Raw genomic sequence first — 24,409 nt, forward strand, 5'->3', positions numbered from 1 at the left:
CGCCCGCCGTGGGACGCATGCTGCCCTAGTGGGCCAAGCAGGGGCTGTTTGTGTGAGAAGCAGCACAGTTTTTAGCCACTCGTGGTGGCACGGGAGAACCAGAGGCTGGGCAGTACATCTGATATTGGCCCAGAGAGACAGACAGTCATGCTTCTACAACATCAATAACCATGGGGTCTGACACTCCGTGCCCTGGGGACTATGCCTCTGTGCTGCCTGGGAAGCTCAAACCCTCATTGTTCCCAGATTGTTCATCCCGGGGGCAGTGTCACTGGGTCCCCTCGGTGAGCCGGTGCTTTTACCCCCTGGCATCTCATCCATCCTATGAGCCCCTCGCCCACCTCTGCCCCCACCCTCCCACAGCCCAGCAGGACATGGAGCACTTACCATTGCAGGAGAGGGTGTGCCAGAGGGTCCAGCTTGTCCATCTGCTTCTTGATTTCCAGATACGAGCCCTGCAAAGAACAGGGCAGCGCTAACGCTGGGGCCTGGCACAGGACACCAAGGAGCGCATCTCGGTCAGAATGTCACATAACTGAGTCGGAGCGCCAAGGCCACTGGGTTTTCTGTCACCAGCGTCCGCAGCCCGCATCCTTCCATGAGGAGAGGAGGGTGACAAAGGAAAGTGAACCTGGCTCACCAGTAGTGCCCCGTGGCTAGGACCCTGGCTCCCTAGGGGCTCGGACGCTGGCCTGGGGCTCAGAAGAAGCAGGCTGTACTCCCAGCCCTGCCCCTGACCTTGGAGATGTCATGTCTCTTTGGGAAAGAGCCTAGCTCTTTCTCTGGGGCTGTGCATCGCATAGCACGCTGAGGCCTGGATCTCAGTTGGGACCTCTAGTGCTGCGGGCCTAGGAGTAATAATGAACATCAAGAATGTCACCTCCTCTGCAGCAAGGGGACTCAAGCAGCCGCCCCATTGGGTGAGGGTTGAGGGGCAGGATGGGCTGAGAGAATCAGAGCGGGGCCTGGATTTTGGGTCTATCCTGAGGCCAGGCCCAGTGTTGGTAGCACCAGCTACCATACCTGGGTCATTTCCCGGATTGACATCACGCTGTCCAGGGCCTTCTGCAGACGCTCATAGTTCTTCTTCTGCAATGTGGGAAGGGAAAGAGACAGCGGTCAGGCACAGCACACACGGGCACATACCCAGCCTGTCCTCCCTGCCCCCAGCCTGATGCCAGGGGTCAGAGCTCCCTGGGGACCCCGGAGTCCTGTCAAGGGAACCCCTGGCCTCATCGCCCCGTTGCACCAGTGCAAATAGTAACTGCACTGCAGCCACAGGGTGAGTGGGAGGCAGATCAGACGCAATCCCCACCCATTCACACGGGGATGCTCCGGAGTCTGGCTTTGGGCCACAGCAGGCTGGTATCACTGATGCCGGTGGCTGTCAGAGACAGGAGCTTAGACTCTGTTGAGATCTGCTCTGGCAATTCCTACGTCCCTCTGTCCAACTCCTGCACCCGGGCAGAGTCGCCCCACTCCCTGAACCCAATGGGAGTGTGGGAGGAGGACGTCTGGATCCCAGCTCTGGTAACGTCTCCTCCCCCTGGAGCGTAGTCACACCTGGAAATGTCTGGGTATAAATGGCCTGGGGTCACCACTGCCTTCTTGACTGACAGCAAAACGAGATCCTGCCGAGCCAGCCCAGCTCCAGGAGAGCGATCGGCGTCTCCCTGGCCTCAGGCGGCAGCAGCTGGGTCTGTAGTGAGAAGGGACAGGCCGCCACACCCCGCCTCAGTGACCCTCCCAAGTGGGAGTTGCACCCCCAGCTGGAGCTCACCGCCGTGGTCTTAGGAGCAGCCCAGGGCCCCGCTCGCAGCGGTGGGATGAGGCGCTTACCTTGGGGTTAAAGGCAAGTGTTTTGGGGTCGCTGGGGTCCACCACGGAGGGATACGGTTCGAAGATGATGCTTTTGCGTGGGGACTCCAGGGCAGCCCGACACATGGCCACAAGCAGATCCACCACCTGGGCCGGGGAGAGCGCGACTGAGAGGAGGAGGAGGGCGGGAAGGAAGCGCCACTGCCCCAGTGCGAGATCCAGCCCTGCCAGGAAGCAGGGCCCTGATCGGGTGCGGAGAGGTATCCGCTCTAGCCGAGGCGGGGCGAGATACTCAGCTCAGCACCCCTCTGGGCTGGGGTTGTCAGGGGAGCAGGCACGCCGAGGGACTCTCACCTGCCATGGCATTGCTGTGGCACCATCACTCTGCTCCTTCCCTAACCGCTCTCCCCCGGGCGCAGGGCTCCCCGCCCCCCAACTCTCTGCCTGTGCCCTTGGTGATGTCCTCTGCTCAGTGCTGGTACCTCTGCTCCCGTGGCCACCTCCTCCGCTGCACCAGACATCACCCCCAGGGTGTAGAAGGAGAAGACGCACAGCTCCCGCGTGCACACAGCCGGCTGCAGGGAGACGAGAGCGACACTGGGGGTCAGAGAGAGCCCCATACCCCAGGCTCCCACGCTGACCCCAGCACTGGAGTCATTCACCATTGGCCAGGAGCGGGTACTGCAGGGAGCAAGCCTGCCCCAGCCCCCAGGCATGCTAGCAACCCAGACGGGCTGGCACTGAAGTATTTGCCCCCTGGAACCTGTTCCCATAGAGACCCTGGTGCATTCTGGGAATATTTTTTGTTTATGTTAAACCATGCAGCTCCTGCACTGCTCCGAGACTCCTGGACACAGAAGCAGCTACAGCTACATGTCAAACAACAGGCCACCTCCCTGCTGCAGCACCGGCCATCCAAGGCGCTCAGCACACGTTCCCTCATTAGCACTCACACTCCCCGGGAGGCGCCATCCCCTTATGACAGGTGGGGAAACTGAGGCTTGGGTACAGTCGAGGCCAGCGTTCTCAAGAATGCCCTCTAACTTTGAGTGACCAGTTGCTAAGTCCTCAGTCTGAGGTTCTTTGGGCTGGATTTGCAGAGATACAGGGCAACCAATCTTTGAGTTCAGCTGGAGGTGGGGGTGCTCAGCACCCCAAGATGCACGCCTAAGGGACGCAGGCTGGGCACCCAAAAACTGAAGCACCTAAACTCAGAGGCCACTTTTGAAAAGTCTGCTAGAAGAGACTGACCCAGGTCACACAGCCATTTGCAGCAGAGACAGGATTAGAACCCAGGGCCCCGACTCCTCGTCCTATGCTCTGCCTTCTTGTCAGCTGGGTGGGGCCAAGTGGCATGTGGTTAATGCCCCTATGCTAGTTAGGAGTCAGCCAGCAGGGGGCAGCAGCAGAACAGGCTCTGCTCCCCGGCACACACATCACCACCACAATGCAGCTGCTGCACTCCAGGAGGGAGGGGCAGCAAAGCCCGCACCCCCCTCCCCCCCCCATAGCCTGGCTATTGGCGAAGAGGGCCCTGTGGATGCGAGATGCTGGGCAGGGAGCAATGCTGAACTTACCCGCTAGGATCCCAGCATGTGGGGACAGTCTCTCTCTGACTGGGGGGTTTCCCAGGGGACAGTTGGGCTGGGCAGGGGAGGCCAATGAGGCCAGCCCAGCTGGCTCCTGGTAGCACCCCTGTGATCATAGACTGGGATCAAACCCACCTGCATCACTGGCTGTGCTCCTGGCACATAGCAGCCCATGGAGTGAGGGAAGATAGCACTGCCAAAGGGCTGCCGCCAGCTACAGCCACTCTGAACCATGGCAAACCTCCCTCTGCACCCACTCCCTCTGTGGGGTGGGGTGCGTGCTGGGCACAATTTAAAGGGCCCTGGCTCCTCCCACATCCCCTTCCACCAATCACTGCACTTCTCTTCGCCTGCCTCATTACCCCGCCTTCAAGTTACCAGTTTCCATCCTTTACTGGGGCAGGTTAGTAAAACCCCCAGCCCCCAGCAGCACAAAGGGGCAACGAGGAGCGCTCCCAGTGCCAGCCAATCCAAAGGACATCAGCACTTGACCTGCCTCCACCCGTCCCCATGGCCCCTCCTGGTGACCAGCCCCACCACAAACGTGCTCCAGGGGAGGCTGGCCTGGAGGTCTCTGTACCTTGAGCATGGATCCGTTCTGGAAGACGTGCTGCTCGTCGCATACCACGCAGTATTCGTTCAGGGTGGGGATCCGCTGCTCTGCATACTTCATTATCTGTGCAGCGAGGCCGTAGTGAGCCAGGACCATCCACACACCCCAGCACAAGCCACCCCCTCCACACTGAGCCACAGGATGAGCATACTCCAAACCAAGCAACACTTCCCATCCTGGGGCAAACGGCGGGTCCGGGCCGTTTATTAGCACTGAGCTGTCTCTGTCCTGTCCCACCTGCTGACCTGGGCTCCTGCCTGGGCAGAATTCACCACCTCCCATGGAGCTACCCCCAGGATGTGCCTCTATCTGAGCTAGGACCAGACCACTTCTAAACTCAAGGGGCAGGATCAGAACAGGTGTGGGCAGGCGCAAGACAGCGGAGCTGGCCCTGCTTAGGCGGGGTCATGTCTCGGCTCCCTGGAGGTGTGTACCACACGGGGCAGGGCTGAACGCGTGGCCAGCTCACTCCCTGGAGGCTGCGTGTCAGGCCAGATAACTGTGTTAATGTGGGAACCATGGCTCAGGCGGAGAGTTCCCAACAGCCAGCACTGGATAGAAGAATGCTGACCAGTGCGCCCTTCCCCAGGCCTCAAACGGTCAGCTAGGAAATGCTCAGCTCTGCTGGCTCAGCTCTGAGGAACAAAGCCCCCATGCTGCCAGCCCACAGCAGCGTGGAGAGCTGCCCTGCAACCCACAGATCTGGGGGGAGCGCTAGGGGTTCAGAGATGGGACCTTTGAGGATTCTGACCCACCACACCCAGCGCACTGGGAAGAGCCGCTCCAGGCTCTGGGGTCATGTTACCTAACGTGTTACAAACACCTCTTTTCTCCTGGTGACGACAAGGCCTGGCAGGGGAATCCCTTATTGGCTGAGGGAATCCTGTCCTGTGACCGTAACACCATCACAGACACCGTGGGGAGGAGTGCAAACAGACCATGCTATGGCCATGCAGATGGGCCTCTGTCCCCAAAGACAGCAGCCTGTGGGCTGCCCATGTGCCAGGAACATCCATGAGAGTAGGACTGTAGCCTTGCAAAGCCAGGATTGGCCCCATGGAGGGGGGTTAATCAATGATTTTTCCCTATTGACTGACACCCCGGAGGTTGAATTCCTCCACCAGAACAGACCCTTCCTCCACCGGAGAGGGCCCTCACCCTCCAACCCAGCCTGAGGCCTGGTCTCACCTGGGAGCTCAGCTGAGTTTAGGTCGAGTGGAGAAATGGAGCTCAAGGCATTAACCTGCATCCACACAAGGGAAAGGCAATGAAGTGAGGCCCGGCCCAGCTGGCTCCTGGTAGCTAAGCCTGACCCTGCTCCTAGCCAAGACAAGCGTCGAGAGCAAGAAGGCCCTGTCTCCAGGGCCTAGCACACCTGGGCCTCTCCCAGCAGGCAGCAGCCACCTGTGAAAGGGGCCAGGCTGGAGGGGGGCAAGCAGGAGGAAGGGCCAGGTGAGGAGTTCTCAGGAGCCACCAGTTAGCAACCGTGGTTTACCTGGACGAGAAATCCATATTCCAGTGTGGGGATGTTCTTGCAATGGCCACCGACCTGCAGAGGGCACACAAACCCGACCCAGACACGTTACCCTCCATTCCTGGCCCATGGGCCATCGTGCCCCTCAGTGTAGGCTGGCAGAGGGGGGAGCAGCCCAGAGGGCTCTGCGCTCGCCCTCCCCTTTGCCGCATGGGATCTCATGCCAGATGGCTGAGGATGTTGGGCTCTGCTCCTCATCTACCCCAGTACCTTACTGCACCCTTCCAAGGGGTGATATCCACCTGGGGTGGCTCAGCAGGCACTGTGCCAGGGTGCACTGAGACCCCATCCCGGGGCAGAGCTCTTCTGCTAACTGCCCCTGCTTCTCGCCATCCTCGGCAGAAGGGAGGGGAGAGTGGCTCCCGGGCCAAGGGAACTAGGGAGCTAAGCCAGAGGAGGTCCTGGCGCATAGGCGCTAACTCTCTGGATGCTCCGGAGCTGAAGCATCTAGAAAAAAAATTAGTGGGTGCTTAGCACTATCAGCGCCGATCAGCTGTTTGGTGGGGCCTCCAACCAGCTGTTCAGCCGCTGACAGAGGCCCTTGGGGGAGGGCGGAGAGCAGCAAGCAGCGGGGGCCTCGGGGGAAAGGATGGAGTGGGGGCGGGAAGACGTGGGGCGAGGGCGGGGCCTTGGGGAAAGGGGTGGAGTGGGGGAAGGGCCAGGGGCGAAGCAAGGGTCGAGCATCCCCCGGGGGAAAATAAAAGCCAGCGCCTGTGTCCCGGGGGAAGAAGGGCCACACTCCAGGAGGCGGCTTTGGCTGAGGGGCCCATCATATCATTGCTGCTGAGTTCCCAGTGAAGACATGCCCCAGGAAGAGGGTGCATTAGGACACTGACTCAGGGCCTGGCTGCTCCGCTGGCAAGAAGGGAGGGCTCCCAGCTCCCAGACGGCAGGGTGCTGGCAAGCAATAGCACGTGCTATCACAGCCCAAGAGCAGCCACATGTCCCCAGGAGAGCAGCCCCATCCGGGAGAGATGGAGGAATGGTACGCTCCAGGCAGGTGCAGGTGCCAGGCCAAACCAGGTTGCCGTTATCCCTGTTGGCCCCAGGATCTTCTGGAGCTGCCCAGCTGCTTCCCAGCAGGGCCAGGAGCTCTGCTGCCACGCACAGTGTATTCTGAACAGGCCTCGTTTCAACAGGCTGCCTGGTGACCATGACGGGGGAGCCGGCCTGTGCCCCAGGGAACCCCCAGATGCTGAAGTGAGGAGGAGTGGGAGGCAAACCTGCATGACCATTAGCAGGGGGAGCACGCTCCAGGTCAGTGTGAGCAAAACCCACCCACAGCCAAGGCAGGGGGACGCAGAGGAAACCCACCAGGATGTTGAATGGGGCGACACCTGCCTGGGTGCTGGGGGGGTAGCCGAACACCTCCACCTTAGGGTTCTTCATGGTGCAGGAGATGGAACGGTTCATAAGGCGATTGACACGGAGCTCTGGCACCCCCAGCTTGCCCTTCAGCATGGAGTCCTGGATGATGGGGAAGCTGGGAGACCTGGGGAGACAGAGGGAGCCATGAGCCAGCCAGGGGGCCAGCCGGCACACGGGGAGAAGGTGGGGTGGGGAGTAACGCAGTATGGGCAAGGGGAGAGCAGCGCGGCGTCTGGAGGCCTGTGCCAGTCCGGCGCGGATAGAGCTAGCGGCACAGCTCAGGGGTCACAAAGTGCTGGCTCGGGGGGGAGAGCAGCAAGAAGGGGTGCCAGCCCCAGGGCCTGGTGATCAGTGCCCCCTGCATCCCTGCAGAGGCCTGAGCGTGCTCCCAGTGTCAGTCGCTTGCTCCTGGGCCAAGAGGAGCTGGGAGTGCCGCCGAGGCAGCATGTGCCTCTCCCTCTTGCAAGACTCACCGGCTGCGGGGTCCGGGGAGCCACTGGTGAGTTCTACCCACCCCCCAGCAATAAGGAGGGGATGGCTGAGCATTGTCCACAGTTCACTGGCCTTTAGCGCCCTGGCACAGCCTGCCTGGCACAGAAAATCCCAAACACCAGAGCAGAGGCAGGCCTGACACCGTCAGGGACAGCACCAATGAATGCACTGACATAGCGCCAGCCCAGCCAGCACCCCGGCACAGGTGGGCAAACTGCAGCACAGAGCATGGCAGTGACTCCTGTCCAGCACAGTGCCCATGGAGGCTCCTGGGCTGACGAGGCAGCAAATGAAATCTCCCCCGGCAGCATGTGGGCGTGGGAGAGGGCCAGGCAGCATGCGGGGGTGATGAGTCCCACCACACGCACACTGACAGACTAAATGCAGAGTAGGAACTGACGGGGGTGAGGGACGACCCTGGGACCATAGTTCAGAGAGAGCCGTGCTCAGGGAGGGAGCTGGGCCGGAGACAGTCCCAGGGCAGCTGCGGGAGCCTTACTTGGGGATGGGAGAGAAGATGCTGAGGCCCGCTCGGAATTTCTTGATAGTGCCACTCGACTTGAACCAGCTGTGCCGCTTCTCCTGCTGGGTCTTCAGGAAATCGTTGCTGAGGTGTTTCCATTGCTGGGATGTGAACATTCCCAGGATCCTGCGGGGAAGAGCCAGAGGTGACTTCCCAGGCCGGATGAGGCCAGCCAGCCAGCGCTCGGATTATAGGGAAGGGCACGAACGCCAGACCTGGAACATGACTAGGGGTCAGGTCTGATGAGGATCAGGGACCTCGTCTAATTCAGGGATCTCATCTAAAGCAGTGACTGGAGCTCACCAGCTCACTTTGCATGGCTCTCCACCAGATGGTGACAGTCTCCACTCAGCGTGGGCTGGAGCACGGACAGGTGCATGGCACCACAGCCCTTTGCCAATCCCCTGTGCCATGCGTCCCTTGGCGAATTGCTCTAGTCACAGCACAGCACCATGGCCCCCGCCCAGCAAACCCCTCAGCAATCCAAAGGAACCCTAGTGCCCTGGGCTTTGTGCTCATGTCTGTCTCCTATGGGACATTCTGGCCTCAGGGAGCCATTGAGAGATGGGAGCCCAAGAGTCCAGATCCCATGGCATTTCAGCCCTGGCTAAGGCTTCTCACTGCATTAAAAAGGCCTGTGAGAAATACAGACCAATAAACATAAATACAACCTGCCAACCCTGCATCCTGCCTGGCTGCCCCTTCTGCACTAACAGGCACTCACAGAGTCCTGCATCCTAAAGCCAGAAGGGACCGTTGTGATCATCTTGCCGGGTCTCCCTTACAACCCAGGCCAGGGGACATCCCTGATACCCCCTGTGTGAACCAGAGCAGGGCTGGTAGACAAACAGCCAGTCTTGGTTTACAAATTGCCAGGGATGGAGAATCCACCATGACCCTGGGTAAATTGTTCCAATAGTTCATTCCCTCACTGTTAGAAACGTACATCTTATTTCCAGGCTGTACCTGTCTGGCTTCAACTTCCAGCCATTGGATCTTGTTACACCTTTCTCTGCTCGACTGTAAAAGCCTTTAGCCAGTATTTGTTCCTGTGTAGGCCCTTTAGCCTGTCATCAAGTCACCCTTTAACATTCTCTTTATTAAGCTAAATAGATTGAGCTCTTGGAGTCTGTCACTATTATCTAATCCTTTAATCCTTCTCGTGGCTCTTCTCTGACCCCTCTCCAATGTATCACCATCCTTCTTGAACTGTGGGCACAGAACTGGACACAGGATTCCAGCAGCACTCACACCAGTGCCAGATACAGAGGTAAAGTAACCTCTCTGCTCCTACTCGTGGCTCCCCTGTTTATACAGCCCAAGATCGCGTTAGCCCTTCTGGCCCCAGCATCGCACTGGCCTAGGGGAAGACGCCCCGACCGTATGTCCTGGTGACAAGCTCACTGGCCTTACTTTTTCAGCTGAAGACCCAATCCGAACCCCTCCTTATTAGACGGCTGGAAAACCTCAATCGATGGCTCTGCAGAGAGATCAGAGTCAGCTGACATCAATACCAAGCTCCCCTTCTCCCGGGGCACTTTACCCACAGACAGGAATCCCTTCGCCCGGCCCGTTGAGTAGAGCATGGCAGCTGCTTGACCATGCACACCCACACTGAGTAGTGTAGGGCACTTGCAGAACGGGCCATAAACACAAGTAGGCCCCCCACACCTCTGCAGGCAACTAGCCCAGGGCTGACTCAGGGAACAGAATGTTGCCCACTGAATCACCAGCAGCCCATGGCTCCTCCCAAGTGGTCTCCCTGTCAAAGGACTGGCTAAGGCACCCCTCTCCTTGATTTCAAACACTCTGATCGCTGAGCTACAGAGCTCCTGGAGTCCACACACCTTGGTAGCTGAGTGTTAACTAGGCCAGATCACACTCTGTGGTGCCGCAAATAGGGAGGGGAAAGCCAAAATGCTGCCCAAGTTTAGGCAGATTGAATGGATTCCCTCTACAAAGGCTCTGACCCTGTCCAACCTGTCATCCTGGAGGATACACCCACTGGCGGCTCCATATGAGGGCAATTTCCAGGTCGAGAATCCCCGCAACGCCTCAGAAGCGCTGCACAATTTCCAGGGGACTTGGAGGAGTGGAAGCACAGACACCCCCACCCCTAGGGAATCCAACCCCTGCGACTCCCAGGCCAGGGAGAAGGGCTGGCAGGTACTATGGGAGCTGTTTCCCATCATCCCCTTGGAGAGCCTGGGAATGGGGAAGTCCTGAAGCCCTGGATGGTCATTGCAAACCAGGGGGTTGAGTCGATATCCATGCAATGGGTCCAGGTGCCTCTCCACAGAGTCCCAGTAGCCACTGGGAACGCCATAGTCCAGGGAGGTTTGCATAGGCCACCCCCACCACAGATGGACCAAGCTACCCCTGGAGCCTGCAGAATTGTGCCAGGGATAATTGCGGCCCACAGATCACATGGTTAATTATTCCCAGTGGATTCTGCAGTGTAGTGATAATACTGAGCTCTTACAGAGCATCTTTCCTCAGTCAATTGCAAAGCACATTACAACGGAGGGCAGCCTCATTATCCCTGTTTTACAAGATGGGGAAACTGAGGCACAGAGCGAGGACATGACCTGCCCAAGGTCACCCAGCAGGCCAGAGCTCGGAATAGAGCCCAGGTCTCCCAAGGCCCAGTCCAGTGCTCTAGCCACTAGCCCACACTGCCTCCAGAATACCCATTTCTTTGGCCGGGATGCTGGACAGGCTATTTGTGGCTGTTCATGTTGCCATGACTATTCAGCGTATGATGCAAGGCTCCCTTTCCCCAAGCCAGTCTGACTCAGCATGCTCCATGCTTTTCCCTACAGAGCAGGGATGAGGGGGTGTCCGAACAATCACCCTCTGCCCTAGCTTGCCCTCTGCTTGTGGGAAGGGCAGGGAACAGAATCCTGGGCAGCAGACGAATTGCTGAGGCCAAGGTGTGGTGCTGCCCTGCTGTCGCTCTCTCTGTCCCCCAGTGTAGGCTGGCACTCACCGGGTCCATCCAGGTACTGGGAGAGGGAGAACCGCAGCCTCAGGACAATGGGTTCAGTCCGTAGGACCTTCCAGGCCGTCGACACCTCCTCCTGCAGAGAGAGCAGAGCTAGGGAAGGGCAGCGAAAGCTGAGGGCTCCCGCTCCTTACTGGAGGGCAGCCAAAGGTGGGCCTGATCCTGGGAAGGGCTGAGCGCTCATAGCCCATCAGCACAATCACTCAGCAGCAGCATCGGCGTGCGCCCGGTATCTGGCCACAGTGCTGGTGGCCACTGCCAGGGGCCTGCGATTGTTCCTGTCATTGCTCCAGGGCGATGGTTAGGCTTCTCTGGCAGGAGAGCTCCCACGTCTCCCTGCTGCTATGGCTGAGCGCTCCCCAGCAGCCCTTCTGCACTGAGCTATGTCAGACCTCAAAGCGTACCCACCCCCACCTCTGGGATCCCACTTCTACGCGCCCCCAAACCTCCAGGTAACTTGCAAAACCTGCCACTAACTGCCCATTATCTACCTCTGCCTGCACCATGACCCTGAGCGGAGAGTGTCCACAGGGAACGGACGTCTACACCCACCGAGTAAAGCAGGAGCAAACGCTGAATAGGCACAGCTGGATTCAGCCCTGGAACTCTAACGATCTAAGACCGAGCGTGTTTGTATTTCCCAAGCTTTTTGCAAACACAAATCCTCTGGAGACGGGGCACTTTCATCCTGACCAGCGGGCAGGTTTGTACAGGGACAGGTAGAGCTTTATCAGATCTCTGCGGCCACGGGGGAATGTGAGACCCTCTTGGAACCCGAGAGGGAGCTATCCATCCGGCGGCAGCAGGTCTGACTGCCAGCTCCTACCCACATGGGAGGGTCGTGCATGGGACCATCCAGCTACTGAGAACGAGCTGCGGGAGCACATGTAACCGCCCACCGAGAGCCCCAGCACCACTTACATCCAGGAAGCTGATATTGACATGGAGGTCGATGTCCACGTCATCAATGGTCCCATATTCTCTGCAAAGAGACACGGCAGGATTAGGGGCTGGGCCAGAGCCACACACTCAGCTCCGTTGGGATCAGCGTTTCCTTGGGGCGGATCCACCAGCCAGCGCCCAGGAGCATCGAGAGCCCCCCTCTCCTGGCAGGGGATTTATAAACCAGTTGTACAAATGTGGGTGTTCACAGGCATACCAAAAACACCCCACAGCCCCCCCATGGCACTGACACCCACCACAGAACCCCTACAGCACAAACACACACCACAGCCCCTCATGGCACAACCCCCCCGCACAACCCCCCCCAATAGCACAGACACCCACCACAGCCACCCTACAGTACACATACTCCACAGTCCCACCACAGCACACACCCCACAGCCCCCCCATGGCGCACATGCCCCACTGCCCCCCACGGCACACACCCTCCCGCAGTCCCCCCATGGCAAACAGGCCCCGCAGCCCCCCCACAGAACACTCACACCACGTTCGGTATGTGGGAAAACGATGCAATGATCTCTCACTGAGATGAGCAGCAAACATCTGCACTCCGCGCCGAGGCCCAGCCTGGCCCATGCAGCAGGAAATCACAAGTCATAGCTCTTTGGGGAAGAGTCTGTCCATTGGTTCTCTCCGTACAGCACCTAGCACCCTGGGGCTCTCTGCCAGGCCTGGGCCGCTAGGTGCTCCCAATAATTAATAATGATCACAAAGCCCTTCCACTCAGCCCTGCTGCGAGCAACCAGTTACTCACCTCCATAGAGTGCCTGCTGGCCCACAACCCCCCACAACCCTCTCGGGCACTGCTGGCCAGGCCCCTGTTGGCTGATCCCGGCCATGCTACCATGGGACACAATCCCATCCTGGATTGCTGGTGTTATTTGCATGGCAGTAGGACCTAGGAGCCCCACTCAGGGATCAGAGCCATCCTGCGCTACAGACACGTCAGGAAAAGGCAGCCTCTGCTCCAGACAGCTCCCATGGGCAGGGGCATGTTCCTGGGCCAGGGGCTCTCCAGGCTAGACTGATACGGGAGCCAAGAGCCTCAACCTCTCCCACCAGAGGCAAACACGTTCACTCAGGATGGAGGAGAACTGGAATGGCGGGTCCGAAACCCCCCCTCCCCCTGCCAAGCTCCTAGATCTGGATCCAAAAGGCACAAGTCCCTGTCTCTATTAGAGATGGGGGCAGGGTGCAAACTCCACAGCCACACCCGACGAAAGCCCAGGTGTCTCAGTGCAGAGACACCCACCTCCAATCTCTATATTGGGAAAAACCACAACCCCCACCCAGGCACCCCAAACTCAGATCTGTGCTGGCCCCCAAACGTCCTGGCTCAGGCCCAGCCCTCCTCATGAAATCCCAGTCCAGCAGAGATGCCTGTTCCTGAAGGACCAATACCCCTTGGAGGTTTCCAGGTCTCAGACAAGGGGCTAGGGACAGCCACAGGACCAGAGCTTGCCTTGCCTTGGTCATGCCTGCAGGGGGACCAAAGCACCTCCCTTCCTTACTGGCCCGGACAAGGGGCTTCACGCAATCAGGGCCTGGTGCCCCATGCTCCCCAAAGCCACCCAGCCAATTCCCAGGAGCAGGGGAGTGAGTCCGAGGGGATCGATGGCCGTTGGCGCTCCTGGGCCTCTGCGTTCGCCCAGCCCCCCAGCACATCAGTCACAGTCGGCTAGACTCCCCAGCCTGGGTCAGGCGTAACGCCTGCCTCCCCAACACCCCAGCACAGAGCCGGGCCCCACCTGCGCCATGCGGCACTTAGGCCAGCAAAAGGTGCGGGAAGGTTCTAGGCAGACACAGGACTGGCTCTTTGTAACGGCAGTTCCCCGGGGCACACAGCTTTCATCGCCTCTGCCCCCTCCCCCCACAGGGGAGACACGCCATGTATACTCTAGCAAGTCTGGAAGAAAATCTCGCAGAATCGGGGGCCTCTGGCCCAGCCACACATATCATAGAATCATAGAATATCAGGGTTGGAAGGGACCTCAGGAGGTCATCTAGTCCAACCCCCTGCTCAAAGCAGGACCAAGCCCCAACTAAATCACAGTCCTGACGGATCCCCCTGCTCGGCTCTGAGAGCCCAGCCCCTGGGTTAGATGCATTTGAGAAGCGTCTGGGCCTCTCCCCGGGTAAATGGCCCTGCCTTCCATAGCTAACTGCTGTTCTGCTTCACCAGGGGAAGAACAGCAGGCTCCCCCAGGCCACCACAACGCCTCCCAAGTCTAGTTCCTCCCTCCTCCCCTTTTCCAGACTTCCCGGCTCCTGCTGCTCACAGAGTAGGGGGGGAAGAGCCCCTGCATCTTTCCCTGTATTTAGGCAGGAGGCGAGTTGGGGGGCCCCGCTCAGCGGCTTTCCCATCTCCCCACACGTGCTTGCCCCTCTCAGGGAGGTGGCTACACTCTGTTCTCTGGGCCAGCTCCTGCCCACGCAGGCCCATGGCTCCAGAGGGTGCTGGCTGATTCAGCCCCACTGCACAGCCAGGGACAGGATTCCCTGAGAATCACTGCCCTGGGAGTGAAATTCAGTTCAAGCAAACCTCGACCACCCCTGACGGGTTTCTCCAGCCTGGTCTTACAAAGCTCCAGCACTTAATTACCCTTAGAAAGCTCTTCCTAATATCTAACCTATATCTCGCTGCAGATTAAGCCCATTTCTTCTTGTCTTACCTCGAGCGGACACGAAGAACAACTGATCACCCTCCTCTTTATAACCTTCAACATATCTGAAGACTGTTCACGGCTGTGACTCTTTTCCCTCTGACTAGAGAGAGGTCCAAATGCAGCCTGGACCTGCATCCAAATGCAGCCTGGACCTGTCTCTACTTCTAATTGGGCCATTCATACCCTCACCAAGAGGACATGGTTCACAGCAAAGCTGGCACCATCTCCGCCCTTTGCGACAAGCTCCCACATCAGCCTGGGGTGCAGATCCCAGAGCCAATCAGCACTTTAGGTGGGTTTTCTGCACCTCCCCATCCTGGCAGCTCAGATTCTTGTCCCAGTGTGAATCCTCTTCCTCTCCCCATCTCTGAGGCATAAGCAGGGGCTCTGGGTATTCCCCATCCTGGCATCCCAGTGAGGAGATGCAGGGAATGTGCTGCCCTCGATGGACAAGCTGTGATCTCCGCTCACCAGTGCAGGGAGGAGAGCGGCTCAGTCAGTGCAGCCCCCATGGGGCAACCAGGAGGAAGCTGCTGCCCGGGGCTGAGTCCCGTCCGCCCTACGCACCTGACAGACACAGAGTTCTCACTGTAGATCTCCTTCACCGCCTCAATGTCAGCATCCAGCTGCGGGTGTCGATACAGATCCGCCGCGCAGGTCCCCTGCAACACACCACCGGAGCCGGGAGGGGAGGGAGTTCAGACGGGGGCTACAGCCAGCATGAGTACGCTGGGCCCCAGCTAGACATAGAGCAGTGGGGGCTGCAGGTCAGGACTGAGGTGCACTGACAGAGCTGGGGGCTGGGGCAGGGGCCAGGGTTTAGCTCAGGCTTCAGATGGACTGGCAGAGGCCCAGGATATCCTGGCAGTGGGAGCTGCGGGGGAGGTCTGAGGGGCATCGCCACACCTGCCTCCCAGCCATGCAGTGAGACTGTCACAGCTCCAGACACTGACCTCCACTGCAATCAGAACAAGTTTCCCATGCCAATCCCACTGGATACGCTGCCCTGGCACACAGCAGAGGTCCTCGAACACCGCCACGCCAGTTTCAGCACCACACAGTGGCCCCCAGGGGCAGCCAGCCGATCACCCAGCTCCTTACCTGGACTCCATAGAGGAATTCTTCCGACTCATTGTCTCCATCTGAATCATCGTCAGTCCAGTACTGGCCTTTGATGTCCTGTGAGAAGAGGCTGTTAGTGTTTATAAGCCACAGCCAGAGCCTTGGGCCATGGCCACCTCGCTCACACCCAGTTCAGAGCAGAAGGGTCAGTTTGCCAGGCCAGGGCAGAGGGGACCAAAGTGTCTGGTATCGCCTTCATCTCCAGAGCATCTGAGCACCTCAGAGCCATTTATGGGGTCTCGCATCAGCCCCTTGGAGGAGGGGCTATTACCCCCAGGTTACAGTTCATAGACTAACAGACTTTAAGGTCAAAAAGGACCATCATGAATGATCATCTAGTCTGACCTCCTGCACAACACAGGCCCCAGCATCTCACCCACTCACTCCTGTGACAGACCCCTAACCTCTGGCTGAGTTACTGAAGTCCTCAAATCATGATATAAAGACTCCAAGTTAAAGAGAATCCACCATTTACACTAGTATAAACCTGCAAGTGACCCATGCTGCAGAGGAAGGCAAAAAAACTCCCGGGTCTCAGCCAATCTGACCTGGGGGGAAATTCCTTCCTGACCCCAAACATGGTGATCAGTTGAAGCCTGAGCATGTGGTCAAGACCCACCAGCCAGACTGTAGTAACTCAGAGCCCTGCCCATCTAGTGTCCCATCACCAGCCATTAGGGATATTTGCTGCTAGCAGCCACCAATGGGCCACATGCCATTGTAGGCAGTCCCATCATACCAGCCCCTCCATAAACTTATCAAGCTCAGTCTTGAAGCCAGTTAGGTTTTTTGCCCCCATTGCTCCTCTTGGCAGGCTGTTCCAGAACTTCACTCCTCTGAGAGTTAGAAACCTTCATCTAATTTCAAGCCTAAACTTGTTGCTGGCCAGTTTATAGCCATTTGTTCTTGTGTCAGCACTGGCATTTAACTTAAATAACTCCTCCCTCCCTGGTATTTATCCTCTGATGTATTTATAGGGAGCAATCCTATCTCCCCTCAGCCTTCGTTTGGTCTGGCTAAACAAGCCAAGCTCTTTGAGTCTCCTCTCGTAAGGTAAGTTTTCCATTCCTCACAACATCCTAGTAGCCCTTCTCTGCACCTGTTCCAGTTTGAATTCATCTTCCCTAAGCCTGGGAAACCAGAATTGCACACAGTTTCCAGATGAGGTCTCACCAGTGCCTTGTATAACAATACAGTACTAACACTTCCCTGTCTCTACTGGAAATACCTCGCCTGATGCATCCTAGGACTGCATTAGCCTTTTTCACGGCTGCATCACATTGACAGCTCACAGTCATCCTGTGATCAACCAATGCATCCGATGAAGTGGGTTTTAGCCCTTGAAAGCTTACGCTCAAATAAATTTGTTAGTCCCTAAGGTGCCACAAGTGCTCCTGTTCTTTTTGCGGATACAGACTAACATGGCTGCTACTCTGAAACAATACACCCAAGTATTTTTCCTCCTCTATCACTTCCAACTGATACATCCCCAGCTTCTAGCAAACCCCAGGCTTGGGGAGAGGAAGAGGCTTGCCCAGTGTCACTTGTGGCTGAACAGGAAACTGAATGCAGGTCTGCTGAGTTCCCCTCCGGTGCCCTGCCCACTGGGCCGTCCTCCCCAGCCAGTGAGCCAGGGCACAGCTCTGACCTGGTCCCACTGGCCAACCGGTGATAGCACTTCCCCTCCACACACGTGTCCAGACCAGATCAGCTACCAAGGGGCCTGTGCCCTTTCCTGACCCTTCTCAATGGATACAGGAGGCCGGAATTGTGGCTTGTTTTCCATAAGGGGAGAGAGAGTGCGGCTTGTTTTTACATGAGGGTCTCAGGAATGGCCTGCCGTATTTCCCCTATAGGGCAGGAGGTCCCTCTGTGTGGAGACAGAGATGGGGACTGGGAACTCACTCAGCCCTTAGCTGGATGGGGCTGCTGGACCTTTAACAAAAGAGCTTTTCTCCCACCAGTTTGTCAGGTGTTTGAGTGAATTGAGAGTTAACAAAAGACCCAGCATTTGAAACCAGGGGTTCTCTCCAGTTTTCCCACTGTGGGCCAAATGCTAATACTGTTCCATTCTAGTTCTTCCACTGTGCTCATCCCTCATTATCCCCCATGAAACTATCACACAGACACTCCCCACAGCCCAGCCCAGCTCCCAGGCCCCTGGCAGCTACAACGTTCACTAACATGGAAGAATGACATTAGGGAAGCATTCAATATATTTTTAGCTTCTTTTGATGCAATTTATCTGCTGGAAGTAGCAAGGAGGAACCAGCATCGTAGGACCAGCCAGCTCTCCACACACCACCAGTGAGTGCTCAGCAAACTATTGGCATTAAATTAACCTCCCCTCTCCATTAATTGGGGGCAGGGGCAACATTTTTAAAGCATCTGTGTCATCTGAGAACCTACACCCCATTCAGATCAATGGAACTGAGGCTCCTAAGTCACCTAGGTGCATTTGAAAATGTTGCCAGGTATCTGTAATGTCACATGCCAGTCACAGATTCCAAGCCCAGAAGGGACCACTGTGATCAGCTAGTCTGACCTCCCGTATAGCCCAGGCCAGAGAACTGCCCCCAAAATAATGCCTAGAATCCACTACGACCCTTAATTCCTAGAATCCACTACGACCCCCAGTGGTTAATTCCCCTCACTGTTACAAATTTACCCTTTATTGCCAGTCTGAATTTGTCTCGCCTGAACTTCCAGCCATTGGATCGTGTTAGACCTTCCTCTGCTAGACCGAAGAGCCCATTATTAAATATTTGTTCCCCATATAGGCTGTAATCAAGCCACCTTTTAAACTTCCCTTTGTTAAGCTATATGAGAGACAAGGTGGGTGAGGTAATATCTTTCACTGTACCCACTTACTCTTTGTCATCCATAGACAAAGCTTTGAGAATAGCAAAACCAAGCAGCGAAAAAGTGTAAAAGAATAAAATGAACTTTGGGGCCATGTGGATGCACCACATAGGAGCCAAAAATGACACAAGCCACACTGCTTGTGCGAGTCTCCTTTAAAAAAATGGCTGCTTTGTTTTCCCTCTCAAGTACATACAACAATGACACCTTCCCACACCTTGTATCTACCCTGTGGACAGAGATTGTACACTCTCCATGGCCGGGACCACCTCTTACTCTCTGTACTTCAGTGCCAAGCACAATGGGGCCCTGCTCTCAGCTGCCATCTTTAGATGCTACTTATTAGAAATGTGTTATTAATTAACAATACAGTGATGGACCAGGGAAGCAGAAAAAAGCCATGCCAATTATTTTATTATTATTTCCGAAAGCCCCTAGAGCTCTAGGCATGAAGCATCATGCTAGGCGCCGTACAAACACAGAACAGACCAATTGTATTTAGAGAGGGGGAAAACAGGCTTGGAAGTAGTGCAGAGCAGAATCAGGCCCTTCATATCTTCAGAGCTAGGAGCCCCCGTCCAAGTGCTCTGGGACATTTGCAAGCCCACCAGTCCCTCCCTGCATTGGGGTACTCTTCTTCCCATGGCGACTGCTAGAGGCCCTGTGGTTAGGAGCCAGGTCTAAGCCCAGTTTCTCTAGGGAGAAATTCCAAGAGCCAGATTCCCAAAGCCACAGAGATAACAGTCAGTTTAGGAGAAAAGAAGGAAGGACAAAAAGGGGAAAGGAAAACAGAGGGGGGGACAGAGAACAGGTGGCAAGGGAGGAGTGAGAGGGACCTGCTTTGGCCACTGAGCAACGAAAACAAGAAAGATGGAAAACAGTCAGAGAGATAAAGAGATAGGCAAGAAAAGACAGGATGGAAGAGGCCATGAGGGAGGAGGGAGGGAGGAACGAGAGGGAGTGAGTACAAAGAAGCCACACCCCAAATGGCAAGCCATGCCCATCTGTGTGACTGGTGCGCAGCCGGCCTGCTATCCTTTGCCAAGCCAGCCACTCTCTGGGAACCCCTGATCTCGTGCTCTGGGCCCTGATAGCCTCACTTGTCCACACCACCCCTGACTGTGCCCCCCGCCCCACACCTCAGCGCCATCTCTCCGCGCTGGGAGGCTGGGGGAGCCAGAGCGTCATGAGCCTTGGGTTGACCCCTCCCCACATTCGCCCCTTGTTTCCCTCCATGTTGCTTTCCCACGCCTGCACCCCTGGGCTTTCCCCCGTAGCAGCAACCCGGTGGCCGTCGCTGCGCTGGGCTGGGGCTCCCGCTTGCCTGCCCGTCCCTCTGCCACACCCCACTTACCATTTGCTTTGTGGTTCCCGGGCACTCCTCTGTCAGGCTAGGCCTCTCCCCTCCATGACACCAGGCGGCCTGGAAAGAGCGAGCCAGGCATCCAGGCAGCGTCAGGCCTTGACGTCAGGGCTGAGATCCGGGCTGGAGAGTATCTTCTGCTGTTTCCAGGCAACCGAGTCCCTGGCCTCTAAAAGGCAGCCAGCACCGTGGTTACGTCAGCGCTGTGCAGCGGGGGCTTGGGTGCTGCTCCAAACGCTGCCGGCCCTGCACGGCAAACGCAGGTATTGCAGACAGAGAGGAGAGACCGGGGACATGGCATAGGTGCCTCGGCCCCCGGGCAGCACCACTGGCACCCCTCGCACCTGGGATCCTGTCTTCACCCTCCTGCGTCGCAGGCCAGGAACGAATCCTGCTTCACTCCCATGCCCAGGGGAGAGAGGGCTCGCTTTCACATGGCAGGAACATAGGCCCATGCCGCCCCACTGTGCCCAGGAAACACACACAGGGCAAAGCGGGTGCAGCAGGACAAGCGCCGAGCCCCTTGCAGGGCACTGGGCTGGTACCTTGGGCAACTGGGAGGCAGGAGAACCTTTCCTCTGGAGTATTTAACCCTCCTCGTCCCCACAGAGTGAGTGTGACACATGGCATGGCCCAGGTGGCAGGGGTCAGGGGCCCTGCACTGGCCAGTCCACACAAGGGTGTGACAGCAGCTACGGCTGCGGTTCTCAGCCTATCTGCAAACCTGGATGGCTTGTCATGCCTCAGAGACCCCCCCCCCCCATGCACCCCCAGAGGTCCATCCAAGGGGGCTCGGAGCAAAGATTCCAGATGCTCTGGCCAGATATGAACAGGGGGACCACCCCACACATCTGCAACTGGAGAGAGAGGCAAGTCAAGACACCCCAAAACAAACAGCCCCCCAGCTCATGGAGGGCAGAGGATAAGGGCTAGGGGGGATTTGAGGGCCTGGAAGTGGAGTGGAGAGATTGAGGGGTGCAGTGAGGAAGGAATTAAGGGTTCTGGGAGGGCTGGGGAAGGAACTGGGGGGCGGAGGGATATAGGCGTACAGTGAGGGACTGGGGGAAGGATCTGGGGGCAGAGGGGTGGCAAGCTGATCCCCAAAAAGCAGAACCTCCCACACATGGCCCCTGGGTTTGGGGCAGTTTAAGTACTGGGGGAAAAGTGGGGGGCTGGGGGGAGTTGGAGGGCTGAAGAGGCTGGGGTGCAGTGGGGGGAACATCGGGGTGCCCAGGCTGGGGGGACAGGACAGCACATATGGAAGATGGGGTGTCACCAAGCTGCAGGGCAGGGGGAACACGGAAGGGCCGATACATACTGGGGAACATGACACCAACCGCTCCCTCCTGGCCCATGGGGCTGGCATAGCTCGGCTCCCCGCTCTGGGCGTGCGAGCTCCAAGGCCGCAGCACTGCTAAATTTTGGCTCAGCCATGGGCGGCGTTGCGACCTGGCAAACGGGTGGCAGTGGCACTCCCTCACACTTGGCCCAGATGGCCCTCCCCGCCACCAGGACGGAGTGGTGGCCAGGCCAAACCTGAGCAGCCCTGTGACCCTGCGCACCAGGCTGCAAGGCCCAGAGCGGGGAGCCGAACCCAGGCAGCCCCACAGCCCTGGGACGCTCTCTGGAGAGCCGATGTTGAGTGGTGAGGCCAGGGTAAGAACACCTGAGCGAGAGGCTGGCTATATGTAGCCGCGCCAGGCTGGTTCCACAGACCTGGAGGGAAGGGTTGGCCAGCCTATTGAGTGAGAGGCTGGAAAAGGGTGTTGGAACCCACCATTCGTTAGACCGCGACTGAGCAGGCCACAATAGCCTCCTCCTGCTTTCCCCTGTAACACCCAGCCCAACCAGCAGGGGGCACACGCAGCCACTCCTCCCCAGGGGCAGTGGCCACTGCACCTGGACTATGGAGATTACCCAGTTTAGCAGAGTGCAGGAGCACCCAGCTGCAGCAATGCTACAGGGCTGGGGTATTCCAGCCCCAGTGCTGCAGTAAGAGTCCTGACAATATGGTAATATTGGTAAACAATCCCAGTCCCCTCTGCTGAAATGCAGCCATCTCTGGGGCAGAGCATGCCAGCTGTTTAATGGCACACAGCAACGGCACACAGCAGTTTGGAATCCCGCAACCAGCTGAAACTGCAGGCCCAACCGGGAATCTGGACAAGGACCAATATTCCTTCCATGGCAAAGAATGCCCAAACAACAGGCCTACAAGCCACCTACCCCAACATGCCCACACCCACCTATCACCCTACTACCCAACACGCCCAGTCACCCAACCACCCGACTCGCCCACACCCACCAGTTACCCAATCACCTGACTTGCCCAAACCCACCAGTCACCCGTCCACCTGACACGCCCACACCTGCCAGTCACCCAACCATCCAACTCGCCTGCAACCGCCAGTCACCCAAACACCCAACATAACCGCACACACCAAAGGGCTCCCTTCATAGCCGCTGCACCCCGAAGGCCCACAGCATCACCCCTGGGGACAGCTCCCATGGCACATTCTGCACTAGTGGCATGCAGCTCCATGTCCCCCCTAGTGGCCAGACCCCTGCAGCTCACCCAGACCCAAACACTGGGTTCCACACCGCTCCTGGGTCCAAGACTGCTGCCACTTCACTCCTCTGGCCCCTGCTCCTCACCTGCCTCGTTGGCTCTCAGAACCCCGTCAGCAGCCTCCAGGCCAGATGGGTAGGGGAGAAATCCGTGGCCTTAAAGCTCCAGGTTCCCTTTCCCTTCCCGCGCCTGGCACCCTGTGTTATAGCGTGCCAACAGGTGACCAGAATGTGGTCCCAGCAAGGCCCATGGAGCTGGACTGAAAGTGTTGTCTCATCTCTGGCTCATGCCCCAGGTGAGACTGTCACCTGATCAGACTGGCCCAATAGCCAGGGCAGTGTTGCTATGCCGTGAGCTTCTGGGAGAGGCTGGCAGCAGGGTAGCTGTGGGTGCTGCCCACAACCCATGCTCCTGCTATTGGAAGTGACAGCTGTGAATACCACAGAGCTGGGCCATAGATCAGCCCCTGCGGAGGGAGCCTGGGCCTTAAGTCCAGCATTGCTTGGCCGTTCCCTATAGACAGAGGCTGGAGCAGCTGTGAGCCCTCATCAGCTGGCTTTCCCACAGCACCTCTTACTGGCAGAAGCTCAGATTGTCATAGACGGTGCCATTCCCTCCAGCCCTCCTTCCTGGACAAGACTGGGACTGGAGTAGCTCTTTCCACTCCCCACCCACAATGCCCCTGAGCTAGCGAGCCTGGAGCAGTGTTAACTTCACACAGCCAATTAGTAGCTTCCAAAGTTGCCAAAATGTCAGTTTTCCAGCTAAAAAGACCCAAGCAATTACGGCTTTGACTTGGGGGTTGCACTCACTGCCTGCGGCTCCTCACCTGGGAGGATCTGGGCATCAACGCCCCCCAAGATGACAGCAGCTAATAAAGCCCCTGTCTATGTGCCCTCTCTGCCGCTCGGGGAGCTGAGCTTTATGAATGGCACCTGACTTCCCTCGACCAGCGCTAACGGTGGCCCAGGGCCGCTACTCGGTTTCCCTGAGTAATTTCTCCTCTGGGACGAGAACACAATGCTTGGCTAGGGCAGGGAAACACCACTGACCACCTGCGGTGGAGCAAACACCAGCCATGAGCTGTGAGACGCCGAGGCCTTTGGGTAGAAAAGTGATAGCTCCGGTGCTGGTACACACCCAGGCACTGGTGGCATTACTGGGCTCCTCCTCTTTCTCCCAGGCTGAGCTACCAGCCCCTCGGTTTCCTGGGGGCCCTCCTGCCTCCCTGCAGCAGCCCTGCGCTGTGAAGCCAGGTTTACAGCCGCAATCAGAGCTGGGCTGGCAGCCTGCAATCTGCTGTGGGTTCTGCTTGTGGCTCTTTGCGTGCTGGGAATGTTGCCGGCTGCTCTCCCTGGGCGCCAGCCTACAGGAGGGCAAGTTCTGACAACACTGAGACTCAGGCCGCGGGGCAGAGAGCTCTCTGATCTTCCTGCTAGGCCCAACAGAGGCTGCAGAGGCCGGGGTGGGAGACACCTGGCCAGCGGGGGCAGGAGCAGCTCTGATGGCTCATGGCAGGAGCTGTCGCACTGCACACAGCTGGAGGGGCATGGCCCCTCAATGGAACAGTATGGCTGGGGGAATCTGCAGGGCCCTACCAGAGCAGTGGGGCTGGGCCAGGGGGTGAGAGCAAGGGACCAACCAGGATTTCTTCTAAATCCTTTGCAAGGCTGAAGCAAGCCCATGGGGACCCCCCCCTGCCAGCAGGCAGGGCCTTTCACCCTTTCAGAACTCACGCAGCCAGCAGGTAGCAGCATATCCCCAGGGGCTCTTGCCATCTCCACGGGGGAGAGTTAAGGTGATGGGCGGGGGCTGGTGTGCCCCTGAACTCTGTGTTTCCACTTTGCAGAGGGTTAGGTTCATGGGCACTCGGTGTCCTGGCAAGGCAGGAGCCACTGTCCGTCAGCCTCAGCTCTGCACCAA

At 57.8% G+C, this 24,409-nt stretch overlaps 1 protein-coding gene across 13 annotated transcripts in view; it reads right to left on the reverse strand.

The window, feature by feature from the left end:
- PARP6 (poly(ADP-ribose) polymerase family member 6) overlaps positions 1-24,409 on the reverse strand; it is a 51,347-nt gene that overhangs the window by 20,950 nt on the left and 5,988 nt on the right. For 9 of the 13 annotated variants that reach the window (XR_005227171.2, XR_005227172.2, XM_037911432.2 and 6 more), the window contains exons 2-15: positions 19,909-20,163; positions 15,672-15,749; positions 15,138-15,232; positions 11,863-11,923; positions 10,927-11,017; positions 9,351-9,417; positions 7,914-8,063; positions 6,869-7,046; positions 5,516-5,569; positions 3,988-4,083; positions 2,301-2,393; positions 1,840-1,965; positions 1,024-1,089; positions 388-455 (exon numbers count right to left, since the gene is read on the reverse strand). Coding sequence is in view for 11 of the 13 variants with exons in the window: in XM_037911432.2 (XP_037767360.1) it covers positions 388-455; positions 1,024-1,089; positions 1,840-1,965; positions 2,301-2,393; positions 3,988-4,083; positions 5,516-5,569; positions 6,869-7,046; positions 7,914-8,063; positions 9,351-9,417; positions 10,927-11,017; positions 11,863-11,923; positions 15,138-15,232; positions 15,672-15,749; positions 19,909-19,911 (1,226 nt within the window). In the remaining 2 variants the exon portion in view is untranslated. The remainder of the gene's footprint in view (positions 1-387; positions 456-1,023; positions 1,090-1,839; positions 1,966-2,300; positions 2,394-3,987; positions 4,084-5,515; positions 5,570-6,868; positions 7,047-7,913; positions 8,064-9,350; positions 9,418-10,926; positions 11,018-11,862; positions 11,924-15,137; positions 15,233-15,671; positions 15,750-19,908; positions 20,164-24,409) is intronic. The other 4 variants (XM_037911435.2, XM_037911440.2, XM_037911439.2 and 1 more) reach the window with 2 other exon arrangements.

This window comes from Chelonia mydas, chromosome 10 (genome assembly GCF_015237465.2).
Source record: "Chelonia mydas isolate rCheMyd1 chromosome 10, rCheMyd1.pri.v2, whole genome shotgun sequence".
NCBI classification, from domain to species: Eukaryota; Metazoa; Chordata; order Testudines; family Cheloniidae; genus Chelonia; species Chelonia mydas.